General features: G+C 52.6%; 6 protein-coding genes across 6 annotated transcripts; 1 reads left to right on the forward strand and 5 right to left on the reverse strand.

Annotated features, from left to right (window-relative positions):
• Positions 1 to 570: 570 nt before the first annotated feature.
• N0V89_010139 (uncharacterized protein) lies at positions 571 to 3,438 on the reverse strand (the record flags this gene model as incomplete). The annotated part of the gene is made up of 5 exons (XM_056218884.1): positions 571 to 741; positions 792 to 916; positions 974 to 1,069; positions 1,127 to 1,607; positions 1,681 to 3,438. The coding sequence occupies 5 exons, from the start codon at positions 3,436 to 3,438 to the stop codon at positions 571 to 573; spliced, it is 2,631 nt and encodes an 876-aa protein (XP_056068149.1).
• Positions 3,439 to 7,664: 4,226 nt separating this feature from the next.
• On the reverse strand, positions 7,665 to 7,985 carry N0V89_010140 (uncharacterized protein; the record flags this gene model as incomplete). The annotated part of the gene is made up of 1 exon (XM_056218885.1): positions 7,665 to 7,985. One exon carries the CDS (start codon positions 7,983 to 7,985, stop codon positions 7,665 to 7,667), a length of 321 nt encoding a protein of 106 aa, XP_056068150.1.
• Positions 7,986 to 8,532: 547 nt separating this feature from the next.
• MNN4_2 (mannosyltransferase) lies at positions 8,533 to 9,375 on the reverse strand (the record flags this gene model as incomplete). Its single annotated transcript, XM_056218886.1, has 3 exons — positions 8,533 to 8,683; positions 8,731 to 9,161; positions 9,211 to 9,375. 3 exons carry the CDS (start codon positions 9,373 to 9,375, stop codon positions 8,533 to 8,535), a joined length of 747 nt encoding a protein of 248 aa, XP_056068151.1.
• Positions 9,376 to 11,352: 1,977 nt separating this feature from the next.
• On the reverse strand, positions 11,353 to 12,860 carry RVB2 (RuvB-like protein 2; the record flags this gene model as incomplete). Its single annotated transcript, XM_056218887.1, has 3 exons — positions 11,353 to 11,445; positions 11,496 to 12,803; positions 12,852 to 12,860. 3 exons carry the CDS (start codon positions 12,858 to 12,860, stop codon positions 11,353 to 11,355), a joined length of 1,410 nt encoding a protein of 469 aa, XP_056068152.1.
• A 1,007-nt stretch (positions 12,861 to 13,867) lies between these two features.
• On the forward strand, positions 13,868 to 16,602 carry N0V89_010143 (uncharacterized protein; the record flags this gene model as incomplete). Its single annotated transcript, XM_056218888.1, has 2 exons — positions 13,868 to 15,015; positions 15,063 to 16,602. The coding sequence occupies 2 exons, from the start codon at positions 13,868 to 13,870 to the stop codon at positions 16,600 to 16,602; spliced, it is 2,688 nt and encodes an 895-aa protein (XP_056068153.1).
• Positions 16,603 to 18,762: 2,160 nt separating this feature from the next.
• N0V89_010144 (uncharacterized protein) lies at positions 18,763 to 20,239 on the reverse strand (the record flags this gene model as incomplete). The annotated part of the gene is made up of 5 exons (XM_056218889.1): positions 18,763 to 19,344; positions 19,401 to 19,706; positions 19,753 to 19,952; positions 20,020 to 20,036; positions 20,133 to 20,239. 5 exons carry the CDS (start codon positions 20,237 to 20,239, stop codon positions 18,763 to 18,765), a joined length of 1,212 nt encoding a protein of 403 aa, XP_056068154.1.
• Between the last annotated feature and the right edge of the window lie 212 nt (positions 20,240 to 20,451).

The following is a 20,451-nucleotide window of genomic DNA, read 5'->3' on the forward strand; positions in this document are numbered from 1 at the left end:
GGATATCAAAATTTCTGCATCTTGTACTTACCGGCGTTCTAATTTGCTGTTCTACAGGTATCCCATACATAGTCCAAGGGTTCCACGATCACTGTGCCCTAGCTTATACTTTGTCCTCTGTCCTCTCATTGGCCGACTTAGTTACTCTGCATCGATTTTGTTGATAATGATGGCATTCTATTACCGTGTTACTACATACCATCTGACCTCCGGGACGGTTAGACAATGTGGAAAGAACATCGCGCCAGGAGAGACTGGAGATCAGAAACATGTGGCTAGAGAGGAGAACGGATGGTTAACCTAATCGACATCGAAATTCTACTACTTGAACAACTAACATAATCCAAAACAAAATATCTACCAAAAAAAAGACCGACAATTCAGAATAACAACTCGTGAAAACATCACCCTCACTCCTTCAACGATCCAGTATATTTCGTCTTCCTACTACTCGACCGACTGCGTGGCGTCGGAACCGCAGAGTTATTCCTCGACCTACCGCGTGTCGATCCGGCCTGACTGCCACTTCCACCAGGCGAAGCCGGAGGCGCAGGAGTCGCAGACGTTCTACTATTGACCGATGACGTACGACTGGATGTTGCTCCCTTTGCGGCGGGCTTGTTCTTCGATCCAGGTGGGCGACCGCGTTTTTTCGCCGGCGGTGGAGCAGATCCGGGCGCTGGGGCGGAAGTAGCGCGGCGCCGTGGGGGGATGCGTACCCGTGGCGAAGTTGGCGAGGGCCTGTTGGGGCGAAATGAATCGACAGATGGAGGTTGTGGTGGTCGTCCGACACGAGAGGGGTTACGGCGGACGGGAACGCGAGAAGAGTCTCGTTTAGTTGGCCTTTTAGCTGGGGCAGCGCCATCGTTTGCATAGAGATCATCATCTTGGCCGTCGTTGCTTGCTAACTCCACGCCTACAAAACATCATCAGTATGTCTATTTGCGTAGGAGTGGCAATGTATGAGACGAACCTTCGAATGGATTCGTCCCATTTTCATTAGCAGGAAGAGGGCGATCAACTCGACTATCATCCCTGTACAGGTCGTCCTCGTCATGTGCTTCCCCTTCTACACATCACATTAGCACATCCAATTACGAAAGGACTGATGAAAGATGCAACGAACCTTCTTCCGGATCCACTGAATCTTTAGCAGCCGCATCCGTAACTTCCGCCACATTCTCCGCCGCAAGTACATCCTCCTGGAGACGCGACTCATCCAACGTATCCCCAAGCCCTTCCTCGTCCAAGAACTCTAGTGGGTCCGAACGCCCGGGCAGCTTAGCCTTTTTACTGTATACCCTCTTCCCCACCTTGTAAGCCGGCTTCTTGACCTGCGCCTTCTTCGCATCAGCAGCATTCACCAGATTCTTCAACCGAGTCGACTGTCTCCGCGGCGGCAATTTCGGAGTTCCAAACCCTTCGTCCCCTTCCTCAAGTTCAGGAACAGGTGACAACCCCTCTTTCGCCGCGCTGTAGTATTGCTGGGGCGTTTTCAGACCTACGGTGTGGTAGGCCTTTTCCTCTGCACGGGCTAACAAGCCACCGGGGGTGACTTGCACTTGATGTCTTCTATTGACGGCGGGGGTTAAGAGCGGAAAGTTTGGCTGGGGAGGGATGGCGAAGTCAATGCACCTGCGGCGGGTTGTGTGGGAGTGGGGGCGGCGGGGTGAGTGTTACTTGACCGTCTGGGGCGACAATGACGTTGGTGGAGACAGGACTTGTGAGTGTTACTTGGCCATCGGGAGCGACGGTGACGTTGGTGGAGACGGGATTTGCGAGCGCATCCTGGCTCGTGCGCCTTATAGTGTCCAGCTCCTGAGATGAAGGTGGTGCGGGGGTCGACCCGTCTAGGGTCGGGGGAGCAGGCGTATTGGTCTTGTGAGGTCTGATCTGCTGACCGAAGGCGTCGGTGTTACCGTCTGGCCCGTTATCCGGATCGTCATCTAAGTCATCGTCTGGGGCGTCGTCCGGTCTCGGTATCATACGTTGGTGACGGGGTGATTCCAAGTGCTCATCCCACCTTTCCAAGGGAATCTGCAAATTGCATAGTCCGCAGTATCTACACCCAGCATTCGGATCCTCGCCGGGAGGCACGGTCTTCGGGGCATCTTGTGCCGGTTTCTTCCCCGCTCCCTTCTTCGCAGGCGGACCTGCAGAAGGCGGCTTCGAAGCGTTCATCTGATTCTGCCGTCGCTTCATCCCAGCCTTCTCCTTCCTTCTGATGTGACTATCCTTCACAACGTGCTTCTGCCATGCCGGAACCCATATCATGCGCTTGCAGAACTCGCATGGCCACCATTCCTTCCCGATTGGACCAATAGTACGTACTCTGTCTTCAATCGAGGGAGGAGTCTCTGTGAAGGGGACTCGATTCGATGGCATTGGTGGTTGGTCGGATCGGTTCGGAGGTGAAGGATTTGCGTCTGGAGAAGGAGGATTTGCAGCCGGTAAATTTGAACCAGATGGAATTGACCCAATATTGAAATATGGTGTTGCTGTAGCAGGAGGATGCAAAGAACTACCGTCGGTGGGTGGATTCACCGGAGGTAAGCCCGGTCCCGCATCTGAATCCTCATCCTCATGTCTTCCGTTCGGATACGACTCGATTGGATGCAGCTGGGGATGCTCATCCAGACTGCTAGGAATATCACCCTGGTATGTTGTCCCTGGAGGAGGCATAATACCGACTGGATATGGTGTCCCTGGACGACCCTTTACACGACCCCCACCGGGCGGCGGTCTCCCATCATCGTCATCGTCATCGTCATCCTGCCTATCTTCTCCCGTTTTCGGTGGGGGAAAACTAGGCCTCTTAGGCTTCTTCTTCTCTAGCTTTTTAGGATCCTTATCCTCCATGTACCGGTCCCTCGCCACATCATCCTCTACCTGATCTGTGTCCAGCTTCCGGCGCTTAGCCACCGACTCCCCTTCCATGCTCTTCGTGTTAGCCCAATTCTTATCCCACAACTTGCGCTTCAGCGCTATCGTCACTTTCTTGCCCTCATCCTTTGACAAGTGAGCCGCTTTTACCGCCCTCTCAACCTCAGTCTCAATTTGCGCGAGAACTAAAGTCCAGTTATTCTCCTCCGACACATTATTGTAATACTGCGGATGGGCCTGCAGAATCTTTAAAATGTGGAACACGGCGAGCTGCACGTTTCGGCGCGAGCGGCGCGTGCGATCGCGGGAGATAAAGCGTGCACTGAGAGCAAGAGCAGCGCCGGCGAAGAGGGTAGTGAAGGGGTGATCAGTGATGAAAGGAGTTTGACCGAGGAGGTAGTTGGTCAGGTCCCTGGAGAGGGTGAAGAGGGAAGGATTGGAGATGGCGGCTTGGGGGTCATGGGTGGGAGTGGGAGTAGGTATCAATGTTGTCGTTGTCGGTAGAGATGTTGTGGGCCATTGCTCAGGGGAATGGTCCGGAGGCATGTTTCTCATCGTCGCGTCTAATCTTTGAAGTCGCGGTGCGTATGACTCTACCTCAAATTTGCAAATCTGGATGATAACGAGACGAGCGCGAGGACGGCGGACCAAGAGCTCGAAGACATATTCTCAAGATGCAACAAAGAGACTGCATCGTGTAAGTTTGCTCGGTGTATGCTTTGTTTGTGTTGTAGCTTTGGCCGGAAATGGTTGTGTCGATTTCATGAACAAAGATGGCAGGTAACAAAGCGAGAGAGCAGATGGCCAATCGAAATGGCTAAGCGACTTCGCAGGTGCGCCACGTGAACCAGAAGACCAGAAGATGTGGACCCGTCTTTGTTGTTGGTCGTCCTGGGGAGGCTGACAGGTGCTGTGCTTGTAAGTGTCATTTACAGCCCCGACGTATCCAAGTGCGAAGTGAGAAGACGGACGGTTGCCTACATCCTCCCCTGTTACTGCAGTAGATATCCAAACCATCTCCAACAAGCCATGGATAGCCACGAAAGCTTTCAAGATTACAAAACAGATGAGAATCCTCTGGCAAATTGGGAGTAGGGACGCGTAGATGATATTAAGCGCTAGGGGGAGACTGTAGTTATAGCAGATGCGACATAGCGAGCGCCTTCACGGAACCTGAAGAATCGCATCAACTAGTATTATAATGTATAAATAGTGGTCTTAGAAGAAAGGATAATCATTTTCATGATGAAGTGGCGTCGTCTGTTCGCCAAGCCGACCCAACCGGGCCAGGCACACATTCGTAGCCACGAACAAAGGTGGCTGAACACACACCATGGGGCTCTACTCGGTGGCGAACTTAGTTCAGCCTCACCACAGCCTCCTCGGCTTCACCCTAGTAGAGTCCCGCGGCGGTCGTCTCCCGACCGTTGCTCCCCACAATGGCGTCCCCCGGCTTTGGCTTCTCAGTCGGCGATTTTATAGCGGTCATAAAATTAATAGGGCAGGTCACGAAAGCGCTGCAAGACACTGATGGTGCTACGGACGATTTTCGCATGCTACGGCAGGAATTGACCCAGCTTCAAGTCCTGCTCGAACATCTACAAGATCTACCTACAGAATCTGCCGGATCCTTGACGCACTACAATGCAGTTCGTGGTATGGCACTTACGGTGCAACACCCTCTGCGACAATTGTTGGATAAGATGGCGGCGTACAGGGCGCTGGAGGTTGGGGCATCAGGTCCGAAATGGAGGCGGGCAAAGCGAGAGATACAATGGACTGTAGGGATGCAGAAAGAAGTAGTGAGGGTGCGGGGTATAGTGACGATGAAGATTGTGAGCCTTACAACTCTTCTGGTGCTCCCTTTAGGGTTCGTACATGCTGAGCATGACTCTGCATTCTACAGTCTAGTAACGCAACCAGGGGGCAGCTGCGCCGGATCGAAGTCTTGTCTCTTCGGCAAGTGGAACTTTCCAATCAGACGCGCAATGATATCGAATCTTTTCGACACAGCGTAGAACGCGATGGTGCCAAGACAAGACAGGTCTTAGATGACCGGGCGTGCAGTGCGAACATGGATTCTCGGCGACTACTTCAGATATGTGCAGGGCTTGACGCCGGTGTACGAGAGCTTCGAACCTCTGTGAAACACGCAGCAAGCCGACAGGAAAACGAGCGAAAGCTGCAATTGCAACACAGACGGAAGTTCCATGGTGCTATAGAGGATGCTGCTACAAACGTACAGTCTCATGCCTCGAAAACAATAGCTCTGGTCGAAACACTCCTGAAGAAGTTCACAACCTTCTCGTACGAAGTGCTCGCCGGGCTCAGAGCCATACACCTTTCTAACATCGAAATATACTCACTATTGTCAGTGATTGACGAACGAATGCCGCGAAACCCAACGAACATGCTGGACGACAACATCACATTCATCGATGTTCTAAATCGCAAGCAAAGCTTACCCTATTCAGCATTTCAACATTGGGAGGTATTCAAAGCAATGCTGACTTGTCAACTCAAAGGTACGCCTGGTGAGGGTAAAGTCTTACGCGGCGAATATCGAATCACCAATTTGAAAACTGAAACTGCGATCGATCAATCCAACTGGAAGCGCAAGGTCTTCCCCGGCGCATCGTTGGATATGTCAGTGATCATGGTGATTTGTAGAGTGCAAGGGGACAGCTGTCCGAGACCTCATTGTCAGGGCACGGCCGTCAAGACTGAGGCCAATGAAACAAGAGGTGGCCCTAATGTCTGGTACGTCGTTACCATGTAGTTTGACCACTTTCCGGTGATTCACTTATCTGATCGAAAAACAGCTCTTCCTGTCAACTAGTATACTATCTGGGCCAAATTGTCGATCCCCAACGGCACGAAGCCATGACACGAACCTGGCACTGGCACACTCACCCTTTGCTCAAGAGCCAGAACTTGTCATTGTCGTTGATGTACCTTTACGTGTGCCTCTTATTTGTGGTCAAGATGCGGCGAGCACTTCACCGAATACGCATGCGGAAAGAGGAACAAGAAGGCTTAGATGTCTTCCGCAAGGTGGAGATTGCGCCTGAGTGGGAACTCAATCCCAAGAGGAATTGCACTCAGGTTGTCGAGCGTTACTCGGTGTGCCGGTGCTTGTACTACAAGCATGCAATTGATCCCTGCCCCGCATACGGGCGGCGGGGTCATGTAGTACAGGAGAGGACAGTCCTTGTCGGGTATGTTTGTTCTAGTCACTCGTCACATTGATAGATGACAACCGTCTTGGCACGTCTATGAGTGTATTCGGCTTGGGATAATCGTTTCTGCGATATAATCTGAACAAGTATCGAGCTGAAAGTTAGACACGTAACGTGAAGCAACTAGAACCGAATACTAGCTACTATAATCAGACCATAGTAGCTAACAGAATAACTTGAACTCCTTAGTAGCAGTGTCTTTTACGTACATACATCAACGATACGATATTATCGTTTGCGAATAGAATGCCCCCACCCTACCATGGTACAGCTCCTCCCTATTTAGTTACAGCTCCCCCTTCTTTAGTAAGTATATCATATATCTACTCTATTATTAGTTTAAATGCATTAGTACGCCTATTCTAATAGCTAGGTACCCTATTTTAACGTCTACTACAACCAGATTTAGCTATTTAACAAGATCTAGCTAGCATTTAATAAGATCTAGTTAGCATTTAACAAGATCTGGCTAGTAATAGAGTAAATATACTATATATTTGATAACAATTAAGGATCTGTAATATGGTAGGGTGGGGGCATTCCTTTCGCAAAGCACCGATATCGCACAGCAACACCAGACACTCGTTATAGAGTGAGCTACGATAAAACATGGTCCTGAAATTTGCTTCTTACATCTGTCTATTGCACAGCTGAACCAACCTCAACAAAAGAGAGCTGCCATTAGATGATTTCGAGTTTTTCCATCGGTCTGTAGACAGGACGAGATTTATCAACATTCTGTTTGTGAAATTAGATACATTATATACAAGTTGTGACAAGAACGCTATGAATGCCACAGCCGTAAGGGCATGAACCCAAAAAGTCACAACAGGAAGATACCACCGCCTCACGAAGGCGCCTCCCCACTCCCTCTACTACTCTCTTCCGCCTGCCTCGCCCTCTTCACCCGCTCCTCCGCCGCCTTCGCCAGTACCTCCCTCCGACTCAGACTCCCCGCCTGCACCGTCCCCCCGCACTACTCACCACCGTCTCGCCCCCACCCCCACTCGACCCAAGCACAAACTCCCCACCCGTCCACCCCCATGATCATACACCTCCTCCCCAGGCCCCTCAGCATACTCCTGATTCCCAACGCTATGCCCACCCCTCGTCCAATCGTCTCTATCAACCTCCCTCTCAATCTGCTTACACAGCTCCCAGAAATTCCTATCGTGCGGCCCCCACACGTTATGCGCAAGCTCATGACACAGCGTCTTGCGTATCGTTTTATAATCCCTATACCCATCGTACGCATCGGTGCGAAGTCGTAGCTCTATAACCTCCCCTGATTTCTGTTTAAGCCTAACGTGCGCGACTCGTGCGTCGTGTGCATCGCGGGGTCCATTTCCGTCAGCAGAGGCACGCTGAATTTATGCGTGCGCATCGCTGCTTTTATGCCTGCGTCGTCTCGCAGCCTTTCTAGGAAGCGGAGACTGCGGTCCGGATTCGGGAGGTAGGGTAGTGGTCGTAAGGTGTGGAACGTGTACTGCGCTTCCTCTTGGACTTTCTTCCAGTCGCGGTTTCGCGCGGGGAGGGCGGCTTTTATGGGGCTGGGGCGGCGCGGGGCGGCGGCTTGGGAGATGGAGGCGTTGAGGAGGTGATTTCGGAGGTTGTGCTGCCCATGAGGTTTATCTTCTTTCCTTGGAGGGAAGAGAGCGGGAGCGTGGGGTCTTTGAAGGGCGGCTTGAGGAGGCCGATTTTGGGGGAGACGAGGTATTTCTGGTTTGACGGGGGTATTGAGAGTTCGGAGGCGACGCGCTCTGAGAGGTCAACGACAGTGGCATCTTGCGCGAATGTAAGGGTTATGGGTTTGCCGTGGTGCGTTAGGGTGAGTTCGATGTCGATGGGTGCGGAGGTGTCCATTGGGGCCTGCGTTTACAGATATCACTTGAGTTTTATGTATGCGGTAAGTAGAGAGGTTAGTTAGAGATCAACATAACGCCGCAAGCACAAAAGCTCTACTCGGAGTTCGGTGACGTTCATATAGTTTCCACGGTGTCGCCATCGTGCATTTGTCAGAAGCGCGCCAAGACCTAAGGCACGTGGCGTCAGAAGCAGCTGAGGACACTTCAGCTGACACCTGAACATCACCAACGGTAGTCAATTCCGCGAACGCAAGCGTACAGTATCACAATCAGTAGCACAGTCTGGTATATATCGAACGAGTATATACAATGACCACCATGGTCCGCACCTGAAGAATATTCGAAGCCAAAAGACCTTCGACATGATCTGGGTATCAATCAATGCTCATCTCCGAAATGCGATGCGCATGTGTACAGCACCGACGAACAGAATCCTTTCCAAAAGATGCGCCTGCGCCAGTTAAATGCCAACCGGGTCCCAATGCGATGCCCTTGCTAAACGATATGAAAACTGGCTTGTCAGGCCGTGGTATGCGCGTCGCCGTCTACACTTGCTTCTCCTCTTGTTCTTGCCTGTTTTTCTCTTCCTCTTCCTGCTTTTTGCGTTCTTCTGCTCGTTGGGCCTCTTCTTGCCTGTCCCTTTCGGCTTGTTCTGGCGTCTTGATCCACAGCAGCTGTTGGGTGTCCCATTTGTGGCTGGACTCGTTAGCATGCAATCCCTAAGAAGAGGCGCGTTGGCTTACCCTTCAAAATCAGTAACAGTGAGCGCCTTCTCCTGGTACTCCTCCTTCAAGATCTTATCGTACGCATATGGCACCTTGGCGACGACACCCTCAAACATGGTCTCGCGCATGGGATAGAGATCCGAAGTCTGATACTTGTGGTAGTTCTTGCAGCTCCACCAGCCAGGAGCACTATCCGGGTGAGTCTCGCTAAGTCCGGTGATGTCGATGAACAGGCCATTGCTAGTGTCTATCCACCTTGCATCGATGATGTTCATGCCATCCCCCCGCTCTCGCTCGACGATCATGGGGTTCACGTCCATGAGATACTCGCGCTCAGTTTTGCGGTCGTCGGATCGGTACTTGTGCGTGGTCTGGTTGTAGTGCTGGCCAAGGTAGGTGAGGGTGGATTCTGACACCTGGGTGTCCATGTCCCAGTCCCATGGTAGCCGCTGTGCAATTGTTAGTGATGGTCTGGTAGTGACAAGCGACGATAGGTACCTTTCCGTTCCACCACCATCCGAGCAGCGTTCCGTGCGCTATCCACGTATCGAGGCCCTTCTCGCGGAACCATTCGAGGTATGCGCGGACCATGTGCAACTGCGTTTCGGTGCGTTCTTCGTCTGAAACGATGCCCTTGAAGTAGCGGCGGTCGTAGTGGCCCATCTGATTGCCTTGTCTGGAAAATAGTTAGTCGAGTTCCAACCATCTAGACAGTGGGACAGGGTGGTTGCAAGCTATCACAACAGTAGCCCCCGACTCGGTAATCGACATACCCAGGCTCGTGGAAGTATTTCAGAGCCTCCCTCTGCTCTTCGGACAGGTCACCTCGCCGTTCTATCCGCGTCTGTATGACATGCTCTGCGACATCTCCCCTGGCCTCAACGGGCACTGCGATCGTTTGTCCAAGAAGGGAAGCACCGGCGATGGCGACAGTGTATGCTGAAAGTCTCATATCCAAAAACAGACGGAATCTTGCACACTCGCAATCGAGATGAGGGAAGTATTAATATCGTGTACCGGTCTGGAAGTGGCGCATAAATCCGGGCTGTGGCGCGGTGACTCCCTCCTCCAAGGATCCAAGATATACGGTGGGGGGACAAGGCGGGTTGACGGGTACAAAGAGTTTCGGGGGGATCGAGTGTGTTTAATTCGGGCAAGTTGTCGCGTGCGCGTACTGTAACAGGGCGTGACGTATCGAGTGAAGGGTTAGCAGGCGCAGCCGGTTGAAGCGGGCGAAGATGCGTATTCAGTGGTATCAGGCTCGTCAGGCGATCAGACAGGTATACGTAGGACGTTATCGGTCCACAACGGCGGTCCACTCGGGCACATGAAAGCGCTCGTCTACGTCCTCCCGCCGCGTAGACAAGGGGATAGGCCCCCTTCTGCAATGCATCTGCGCTGAAGAGCTTGTAGGCGCCAAACTGTTTCCGGCAGGGGGTCGCGTGTGCGGCAGGCACACTGGGCGTTCGGAGTGGAGATTTGTGAGATTGTGGAAGTCTGGGACACGCCGTTCTTGCCGGCTTGTGCTGGTGCGTGTGTCGGAGACAACAGCCCTGCCAATACGCGCGTCCTTGGGAGCAGGGTCTGGAGACTACGTAACCACTCACATCTCGTCGTCTCGGCCAGCCAAGCCTCGACGGTCGAGCTTTTGGTGAAGATTCACGCTGCTGCTGCTACTGTGTATTCATGTGGTCATGCTCACGACTCTGCCTCCTCAGGCCAGACATTCTTCAAGTGTCGCATGCTCTGTTACTGTTCGTGTCCAAGATCAGCGCCTGCCAAGCGCCAAGATATCGGACAATGCCATAGCGCCTTGGCGTCCGGCACAAAACGGCAGCGGCGCAAGTAAGGCGTGCATCGCATTCACTCTCTATTTGTACCGAGCGCCAGGAAGAGGCCGTTGGCAGCGGGCGTCCTTACTGTGTCGAAGTAAAACCACGGTAGCGCAACATAGCGAACCCACGGCGGGACCCCTGATATCTGTAAGGCATACGAGATCTGCATTCTCCGTGGGTCTTGTGTGGGCGACGATCTGACAGACAACCGCATTTGCATCGCCGGAAATAGCATTTGACAGGTCGATGGAAACGCGCTACAGGTCCTCGTACGGACGTTCGGCTTCGGTCTGAAGTAGCTGTGCCACACATCGTGCTACAACGTGGCGCACACACAAAACAGCCCTCGACCGTGGTTCACCGACTGCCGTGCCGTGCCGTGTTTTCCTGCATGCAAACTACTCGTTAACTGCCTTTTCGAGAGCACGTAGGCGTAAGGCAACGTCAGCTTAATCGTCCAATGCGAGACCCATGTCTGTTAGGGACCCCGCGGAGCGGCACGCGACAAGATACGGGATACGGCAGTACGATCGTACAACACTGTGAGCTGGAATCTCTACTCAGAACAACCGTGGTGGGCCATCAATGCATTTCAAAGGTAGTCTACGCTTCATTTCTCCACAACAACTACTGTTGAAACATGCCATCGATCGGTATTGATGATATGAAACCTACCCTGTCCCTACAGCCCCATCGCTTGCTACTAGTACATACCATACAGCGACTTTCGCCAGGGTCGATAGTCTATCCTGGAACGCTCATATAACCTAAATGCCTGCTACGCCTACAATAGAGAGAAGGGATGCTATGAGACATCCATCGCATCTGCGCCGTTCGTCACCGCGAGAGACACGGCGCCAGCGTCACCAATCAGGCGCTTTTCTGATTCCGCGACGTACTGCACTTGACGTTAGTGCACGGATGCTATATCTTGGAGAGCTAACTTACCTTCACACTCCTAGTGGGGTCGTAGAAGAGCGCGAAGCTGCGCTGCACATCATCGATGCTAACCTCAGACCCTTGTCGCTTACCGCGAATGAGATCCGAGGTTGTGATCAGATTGCTTGCGTATCTCAAGCCTGTTTCTTGACCGATCTTGGTGAGAAGCGCGAGGGCATCGGGGGAAACATCCACCTCCTCTTCTTGCGCTCGAATAGAGAGAATCTGTTGCATCTCCTCACCAGAGTATGGGTGTGTGCTGACAATGACCACGCGGTCGAGGAAGTCCAGAGGCAGTCCATGCGGTGACCGGTAGTCTGTTCCCCTGATTTGTGTGTTACCTCTGTTGCTGGCCATGATGACAATGGGCGCAAGCTCATCTTCCAGTGCCCGGTTAATGAAGGAGAAGCATTCAATGTCTAGCATGTGCACCTCATCGATGAATAGAACTCCTGGCACGATTTCAGCCTTACCCTCCTCTTTCCACTCTGCGACCTTGGTGTTTATCTGATCTCGCACTTCGCTGCGAATCTCCCCTGTGTCGCCCGAAAACAATGCGAGGAATCCTTGGGTCCGCGAATTTATCACATCGATCTCGTGCAGACTGACTGTGTGGACCACTTCCCTTCTTTGTTGTAGCTCGCCCTCCGGACACTGCACGAACTTGGTGTCTATGCCCATCGCGTCGTAGTCTCGCGAGCGTGTGTACGATCGTCCCAGCTTTGTAATCTTCCCTGACGCCTTATCGATGGAGATGATATCACCTGCCATAACCTTCTCTTTGGTCATCGCATCGATCATCTTTGTGCCCATGTCATAGATAGTCTCCATGTCCGTCGTCTTGATGGTTAGCTTTCCCTGCTTGTTGCCCCCAGTGACACTACGATCAATCTGAATCTCGACCACCTCTCCTTCAATGACCTCGCTCTCCTCGGTTATGCGCACACCTATTGACTTGCGGAATGACTGCGTAAGCGCCTCCGTCTTCGACATTTCTAGAGAGAATATCTCCGACGAGGCTAGCATAGTGAAAGGCACGTCGGCGCCTAGCGATTGAGACATGCCCATAGCGATGGCCGTCTTTCCTGTGCTGGGCGGTCCTGCGATGAGCACTGCGCGTCCCGCAATCTTGCCATCCTTTGCCATCTGCAATATCACGGCCGCTGCTTTGCGCGCCTTTTCTTGTCCGACGAGTCCTTGCGACGAAGATTTCGGCTCGAGCGTGTCGATTTCGACCCCAAGGCCGCGGATGTGCGAATGTGCCGCGATGAGATTCAGCCCTCGGAGCTCCTTGCTCTCGGCGATGGTGGTGATGGGCTGTCATGGTCAGTGATTATACAAGAGACGGTGACTGTCGTTACTCACGAGCGCCATGGTAGCGGTGGGATGACGGAGCTGCGCAATGCGGTAGGATGAGCTTCAAGATGCGACGACCGACCAGGCGAGAGCTCACAGCGAAACTTCGCGATGGAGCTTGCTGCACGGACCATATCGACCCACATACTTAAGCCTGATCAGGCGCGATCGGCACTAGCTAAGCCTCCTTCGGAACTAGTGGTGCATAGCGCGTCAAGCGACTCGACGCGACAACCAGACGTATAAATTCAAGGGCCCCTCGGTCGATCTTGCGCTAATAATCAGCTCACGGCTTCTGGATACTGTTAATCAACGCCTGCTCCCGCCATTGTGCGCTGAGCAGAGCGGCGGTTTGTTGCCTTTCAAACCTGAGATATCGCCGGCATGGCTGGCCGTGAGCAGCCACCAGCACGGCGCATGGCGTATCCGTTGATGAATCTACAAACAACAAAGAATGGCAACGCTAGTCCCAACAAACCTTCCTCCGCGAGTCCTGGCAAGAGGTATGTGCCTCCATCTGTTTACAGACCGTCAAGTTACCTGCCGCTCGAGGCAAGCATTTGCGCCACCCCGGACAGCTTGTTCACAGATTTCCTACGACAGCTCGCAAGTAACCAGAAAGACCTCAAGTCAAAGCTACTGCTGCACCAGAGAGCCATTTGCATACGCACATGTGTTGCATTTGTGTCTACTCGTTCTCCTCGGTCCCGCTAACAGAAGAAAGCAGCGGCTTTGACACGGCTCCTTCTCCCTTGGATAATTCCCGGTATCCTCCAACTCCTACACAAGTGAAAGAATCTCTGCGCGGCAAAAGACCAGCAGATTCACCTGTCAACGTTAGTGTCGACAAGCGAGCACGTATCAATGAGTCATCACATCAAAATAGGGTATGCCTAGCTACACCAGAAGAGTACAGCTAGTTTCTAACGGTTGGTACTTAGTCGAATGCGGGTAGTCCAGCTGTGTCAAGGCAGAACTCAATAACTGCAGCCGTCGGCCCATCGGCAGCACGGCGGACATCAGCAATGTCTGCTGGAGACAATATTGTAAACCCTTCGAGAGATCCACGGAGGAGACTCCCGGCAGGCTCGGCAAGTCCTCTACATGTCGCGTCACCACTTTCGATGACCAACGGAGATGCCGGACAAGTTGGTAGCGGTAACACGACTCCAATACACGGAGCACCACCTGCCCCTTCAATGGTGCCGCATAAGCGGGTTCCAGTTGGTGGAAACGTACGCGGGGTAGCCTCTATCAGACAGGCAGCTGCGAAAAAGCAGATGCTCCCTGGTGTTGGTTCGGAGAGTTCGGCGTTAGCCAAGATTCAGGCGAAAAACATCGAACTCCAGAACCAGCTAAAAAAGGCAACAGAACAGCTAGGTCAAGTACAAATCGAGCTAGGAAAGGATACAAGGCAGCGCAACCAACTGGAGACCGATCTAAGGGCGCAGCTGAGCCAAATGCAAGAGGAGCTGAAGACCGAGAAGAACCAACGAACCAAATTGGAAGAGCGTCTTCAGAAAGTCGAGGAGGAACAATCCCGAAGTTCACCCGTGACATCAGGTCTATCGAAGCAGGTGGACAATCTTTCGGACAAAGTGAAGCAACTAGAAGTTTCGTCTAAGCAGGAAGCACAGCCTGATACTGCCCAGATTGAGAACCGCGTGAAGCAGTCGGTCCTGTCTGACATTAAGGCTCATGTTACTAAAGATACTGGAACTAAAGTTACTAGCTTGGAGACGAGATTCACTGGTATTGAAAAGCGTCTAGACAAGCTCAAGCCTGATCTCGAGAAAAGCATCAAGCAGTCAATCAAAAAGGAGACTGAACCTCTTCAGTCTCAGCTTAATCAGCTTGTGACCAAGACTGACTCCAACGAATCCCGTATCGATGGCTTTGCCGACGAGAAGAGCAAGAGTCGTGTCGATAAGCTGGCAAAAGATCTGATTGTTGTAAAGACTCAATCTAATTCCAATGAAAAGCGTATCGATGCTCTTTTCAAGGAAGACGTGTATTTGCTTAAGGAAGATGTGGAAGCTTTTAAGAAAGCCAATCTATCCAAGCAATTTTCAGACCTTCAATCTGACTTTGCTACTCAAAAGGAGAACACTACGCAGCAGTTCCAGAAGGTTGAAAGCGAACTTGCGGAGAAATCCACGGTGAGGCAGTATGAGTAAGTTCTTTCTATAGCTTGGTTTATAATGAACTAAAGTGTTATAGATCATTGGAAAAGCAGGTAGAGGCGGTTCATGGACGAATTAAGTTATACGTGGACGAGCGCCTGCCCTCGCATTTCAATGGTGTAATCAAGCCATTGCAAGATGAATCACTCCAAATTGTACGAAAGGTCGAGGATATAGGAAAGTACATTGCCGAAAACAAGACCGCTTTGAGCAACTTGGAGTCGTCCACTTCCACTTCGATAAATCAATTGCGAGTGGATATTGGGGGGGCGAAATCGGATGCATCAGCTGAGGTGGAACGTCTGCGATCAGAAATATCGGATCTCAAAGCTTCCACAGTTCCGTCCCTTACTGATGTGCGACTCAAAGTCTCGAGCCTGGAATCGGCAATCTCTTCTGACAATAACGGTCTGCGAGCGGAATTGGCTCGATTGCGAACTGCCCTTGGCCCGTCTTCTGCCAGCCTTAAGACTTTAATCCTACCGGACCATGTTGGTGCGGCCAATTTCCACAGGCACAGCGAAGAATTTGCGGGTCGAATTGACAGGCTCGAGAGCGAGAATTCCAACATCAGGGCTGATATCAATTATGTCAAGGAAGATCTCAAGGATGCTACCAATGAGGCGAGTGAAGCATTGTCTAAAGCGAAAACGGCGTTTGATACAACCTCTACTATAGCACGTGCCCTTGACACACTTCAAAAAGAGGTCAAATCACTCCGCGAACAGCCCTTCGCCAGATCCGAAGACACCGAACCAGCACTAACGTCTCGGATCTCCCTCACGAGAAACTACAACGAGGCCATCAACACTGTGCGTCCAGATACGAGAGCTGAAAACGCAGCAATCGAAGCGCGACTTCATACACTGGAGATGGCTATAAAAACTTTGACATCTCAGTACGAAAACATCACCACCGAGTACTTACACCAGCACATAGTCCATTGGTTTACACAAACTTACCCAGATGCGGGGAGTTTTCTCCAAGAGCTGCAACAAATTCAACACAAGCTGCAACCAATGCAACAAAACCTGAATACTATCGGACAGTTTGTCAATGATATCGCCTGGATGCGAGAAACCCCCGACTATGGTCGGCAACTTCTCAATCTTGCCCACAATGCTGATGCTATCGAGCAGCTCCTCCGCGACAAAGATAGAGTCAGGCATCCACCTGCATGGGAAGACTTTGACAACCTCCGGAGCGAGATTAAGGCAGAAGCTCAGGCACGGGCTGGTGTGTCAGCTTCAAGTGTTTCGCGCGATGAACTTCATGCCCTTCGAGCTGACCTAGCCACTGAGCGTTCTAACCGAGAATCGCTTACTGATGAGTTTAAGCCTATTCACGATGCCTTCAACCAGACTCGTTCCCAAGTTGACGCCCTGGAAGAGAAGGTGGAAGACGAAAAGGCCCTCACTGAACAGACATCCCGAATTTTGAACGGTCAGATAGAGACATTAGTCACCCGCGTGAATACTGTGGAGTCCAAGATCGAGCAGCACGGGGACATTGTGGAAAAGTGTGAGCAATTCATCAGTGCGTATCCTCAGACAATGCATTACAACAATATATACTAATCATGGTTTACTATTTAGACAACGCGGAAACCACTCTGGAGCAACACGGACAAAGCCTGGAAACACACGAGCAGCTCCTCAGTAAGCGTTCCCTAACCCTGCGTGGAGGATGTATATTGATCGTGTTTTGCCGTGCAGAAAAACTGAACACCAACTTCGCAGCACTCATGATCGCTGCCTACGAGCTCCAGCATTTCACTCTGGAAATCAACAACAGCATCAGAAGCAGCAGTGTCAGAAACTTCAAGTTCACCTGTACGTTTCCAGCACCTTCCAACTCCTAAGGCAGATCCACTTTTCATCAAAAGCTGAACGACTGTCACCGAATGATCCCGAACGATCAATTGTCTATCCGATCCACCCCACGACTCTTCCTTTCCTTTGTCGGATTGATCTTTCAGGCGTTTACGGACTTTTCTATCTGGAAAAGTATCCCCTGCGATTTCGGAAACATTGATACCCCTCGTGCTTTTCGGCCGGTTCGGCTTCATCTCATCTGTTAAGATTCTCCAAGTTTCGGCGTATGACATTAGGGTCATGTGGACCAGAGGCGTACATATCCCTTTGCGATCGATATCCCATGTAGCATATTGTAGGGACGACGTCGGCGTTAAGACGCAGGACGCTGGCGACTTCGGACACTGGCTGCTAGGCAGGTACATTTCCCCCTCGAGCAGTGGTCCTAGTGGTCGCATGTGCACATATTTCGAGGTGCATATTTGCTAGCTCAGGTACAAAAAGATTTCCTTGAGATTGCCGAGCAAATGAAATGTAATATCATACCGCCTGGTGATTTGCGGAGGATGTTCGATCAAAGGACTTCAGCAATAACAACGTACCTCTGAAATACAGCAGCAATTGTAAACCGTCATGTCATGCAAGACGTCGAAATAAGCTGGCCAAACGACGTTGCCAAGGTACACCGTCTGCGGGGCGATCTTCCGCCCCACTATATTTTGTTCCCAGGTCCGCGCGTCGAGCTCCACGCAGACACGACCAACTCCGCCTACACTCGCGAGTCGACATTCTCCTCGTCCTCCATACGCCATCATCACGCGCCAATTACCTCTCTACAGCTCCCACCATCTCGACACAACGCGGAATGGCGCCTCTCCCGCTCTCTGCGCGCCCGCGCCCGCGCCCCCACCGCCAACCACTTCACAACCACCCAACGACCCCTCCTCCGAGCCTCCCTCTAAAAAGCGCAAGAAGGCCTCTCCGTCAACCCTCCACACTGCCACCCTCCGCGCCACCACCTGGACATACTTCCACCTGCACTCACGACTCCCACTCCCCCTCCCGCTTCCTCCCTCACCTCAGACCTCGATCCCTGACCATAAGATCGCTCCTCACGCCACCCCTGCAATCCTACCTCGGCCTCACAGGCGCCGCGATCCCAGTCGATATTTTAAAAAGCGAGGGGCGGAGTGTCTGGATAAGAGTGCATAGACGGGACGCGAGGGGTGTACAGGCGGCTTTGGCGTCGTGGATAGGTGGGGTGGAAGGGGCTTGGTTCCTGGGGTGAACAAGGCAGATGAGGGGAAGAGGGTGAAGGTGTCGTGGAGGGTTGTTGAGCGGAGGGGACGTTGGGGAAGAGTTTAGAAGGGGTGGGAGATGGGGTGATTTGTTCGGGGTGAGAACATTAAGTGACAGGTCGAAAGATGCGTTATAGAAGCGTAAGGCTTCGGAGGGCTGGATTATGGCAATGGTGAAAAAGAGACTTGCAGGACTGACGATGGTCGGGGGCGAAGAAGTGCTGATTAAGGGCATGCGCAATATAGTCGGAGTCTGACGCGACGTGCTGCGAGCGCTCGTGCGCGGGGGCAGTGGTGTGCACTCCGAGCTCGAGCCATAACCGGTCTTGAAGCATTGCGTTCTACGAACAGGCGATACTCGGACATCACGGCTGATGAAGTGAAGACGGGCTAGGCCACCCAAGAAGTCTTAATCTTGTTGAACCATCACTGTGCATGATGCACAAAGGAAAAGATATTTGTCTACCAGCCGATTCAATCGGGATACCACCAACAAATGAGACTCATTCACATGCGTATACTCTTCCAATTCCATCAACGTCAAGACATAACACCATTTTGGACGCTAGATGTCAAACCCACCATATGTGCTCCCTCTCAAAATACAAGCAAGCAATTGGGATGTCTACCATCCCGGCTGTGGGGGCTGATGCCCACCCTGCTGGCCGTAGCTGTGCTGTGCCTGAGGCGGAGGAGGGTATTGTGGTGCTCCACCGTACTGGTTGTGCTGGTGCTGGTCGTAGTTCTGGGGGCCTCCGTATGGCGCGTTGTGGCCATACTGACCTGGCGGAGGCGAGAAGACTGGGCCTCCGTAGCCAGCTTGTTGTCCGTAGCCACCTGGCGGTCCTCCATAGTTGCCTTGGTGCTGGTTCGGGGGCGCGCCATACTGGTTGTTACCTCCGTATTGCGATTGCTGGTGCTGCCCTGGTGCGGGAGAGCCGTAGCTCTGACCTGGCGGAGGGAAGTTCTGATGCTGCCCGCCTGCCCCGCCATACTGATTGTGCTGATGCTGCCCATATCCTCCTTGTTGATGTTGGTCGTGGCTGCCATACTGGCCTGGAGGTGGAGAAGAGTGCGCGTTATGGCTCGGCGTGGCGGCGTGCGATCCGCTGGGCTGGTACGCTGTGGGCGGGGCGCTGCCAGAATAGGTGCTGCCCTGGGAGGCGTTGTGGCTGTATCCGTAGCCTCCATCAGCCGGTTTGTTGTGCTACTTGGAGTCAGGCGAATTGATCCAAAAGTTGTATGCTAGAGAACCCGACTTACCGAACTGCCGCCCAGGACTCCGCCGAGCAAGCCACCTAGGCCGCCTCCGCTCGATGTCGAATGGCCTGATGAACCACCATGGCCTGACTGGTTGCTGCCATGGCTCTGCTTTCCTCCACCAAGCAAGCCACTTGCGAGCTGGCCGACAAGGTTGCTTGATCCGCCGCCGTGTCCGCTGCTGCTGCCGCCGTGGGACTGCTTTCCTCCGCCTAGCAGTCCACTTGCCAATTGGCCAACGAGGTTACTGGAACCACCTCCATGACTACTCTGCTTGTTGTTACCCATGAGTGCGTTCATAGCGAATCCCTGCATACGATTAGTAACAACTCTTGACGCAGCGCAGGAGACCTACCCCCAGACCTCCAGCGCGATCGCCGGTCGGACCATCTACGCCTCTTGTACCGTCGCCAACGTCTGGACCCTGAACCCCATCGGCAGGTTTGTTGTATGGATTCGTGTTCTGCGCAGGCGTGCTGTGGTGTGAGCCTCCGCCGATAGGGGCTTCGCTAGTGGGGAGGTCCCATTGCGATACTCCTGTACTAATCTGAACATCTTGGTTTTGTCAGTGTAATTCTGGGGCTTCGCCGTGATTAACGACGATCGTGAAAGTTTTACGCACAGTAGTACTTTCTCGAACTGTGAACTTCTGTCAGTCCTCGTGCGATGGCGGGGTACGTCGGGCGTGGTGGGGCAGCAATGCCTTGAGACCCATATTGCCATAGGAATACTTACGTGTTGTCCCATTGAGCTATCCAGCCTGAGGGCAGCTTTGGAAGTGCTGCATCGGTAGGGCCAGAGTCAGGCGACACTGCCGGTCGAGGAGGCGTGGGCGCGGACATCGGGCTCAGAATGTGGGGAGACAATCGACCAGCCGTTGGATACGTGGGATAAGACTTATAGACCGCAGGGAGCGGAGACAGAGAAGAAAGTACGAAAGCCGCGGTGAGCGCTTATAATGTGGGATGAGCCGCTGACTGACTGGTCGATGCCCTGGCTCGATGTAGGGGAGAACGCCGTGTACGACCCTGGAACGAGCGTCACCTGTGGCGCA

The sequence above is a fragment of the Didymosphaeria variabile genome (assembly GCF_027946475.1).
Source record: "Didymosphaeria variabile strain IMI 356815 chromosome Unknown scaffold_7, whole genome shotgun sequence".
Taxonomy (NCBI): Eukaryota; Fungi; Ascomycota; class Dothideomycetes; order Pleosporales; family Didymosphaeriaceae; genus Didymosphaeria; species Didymosphaeria variabile.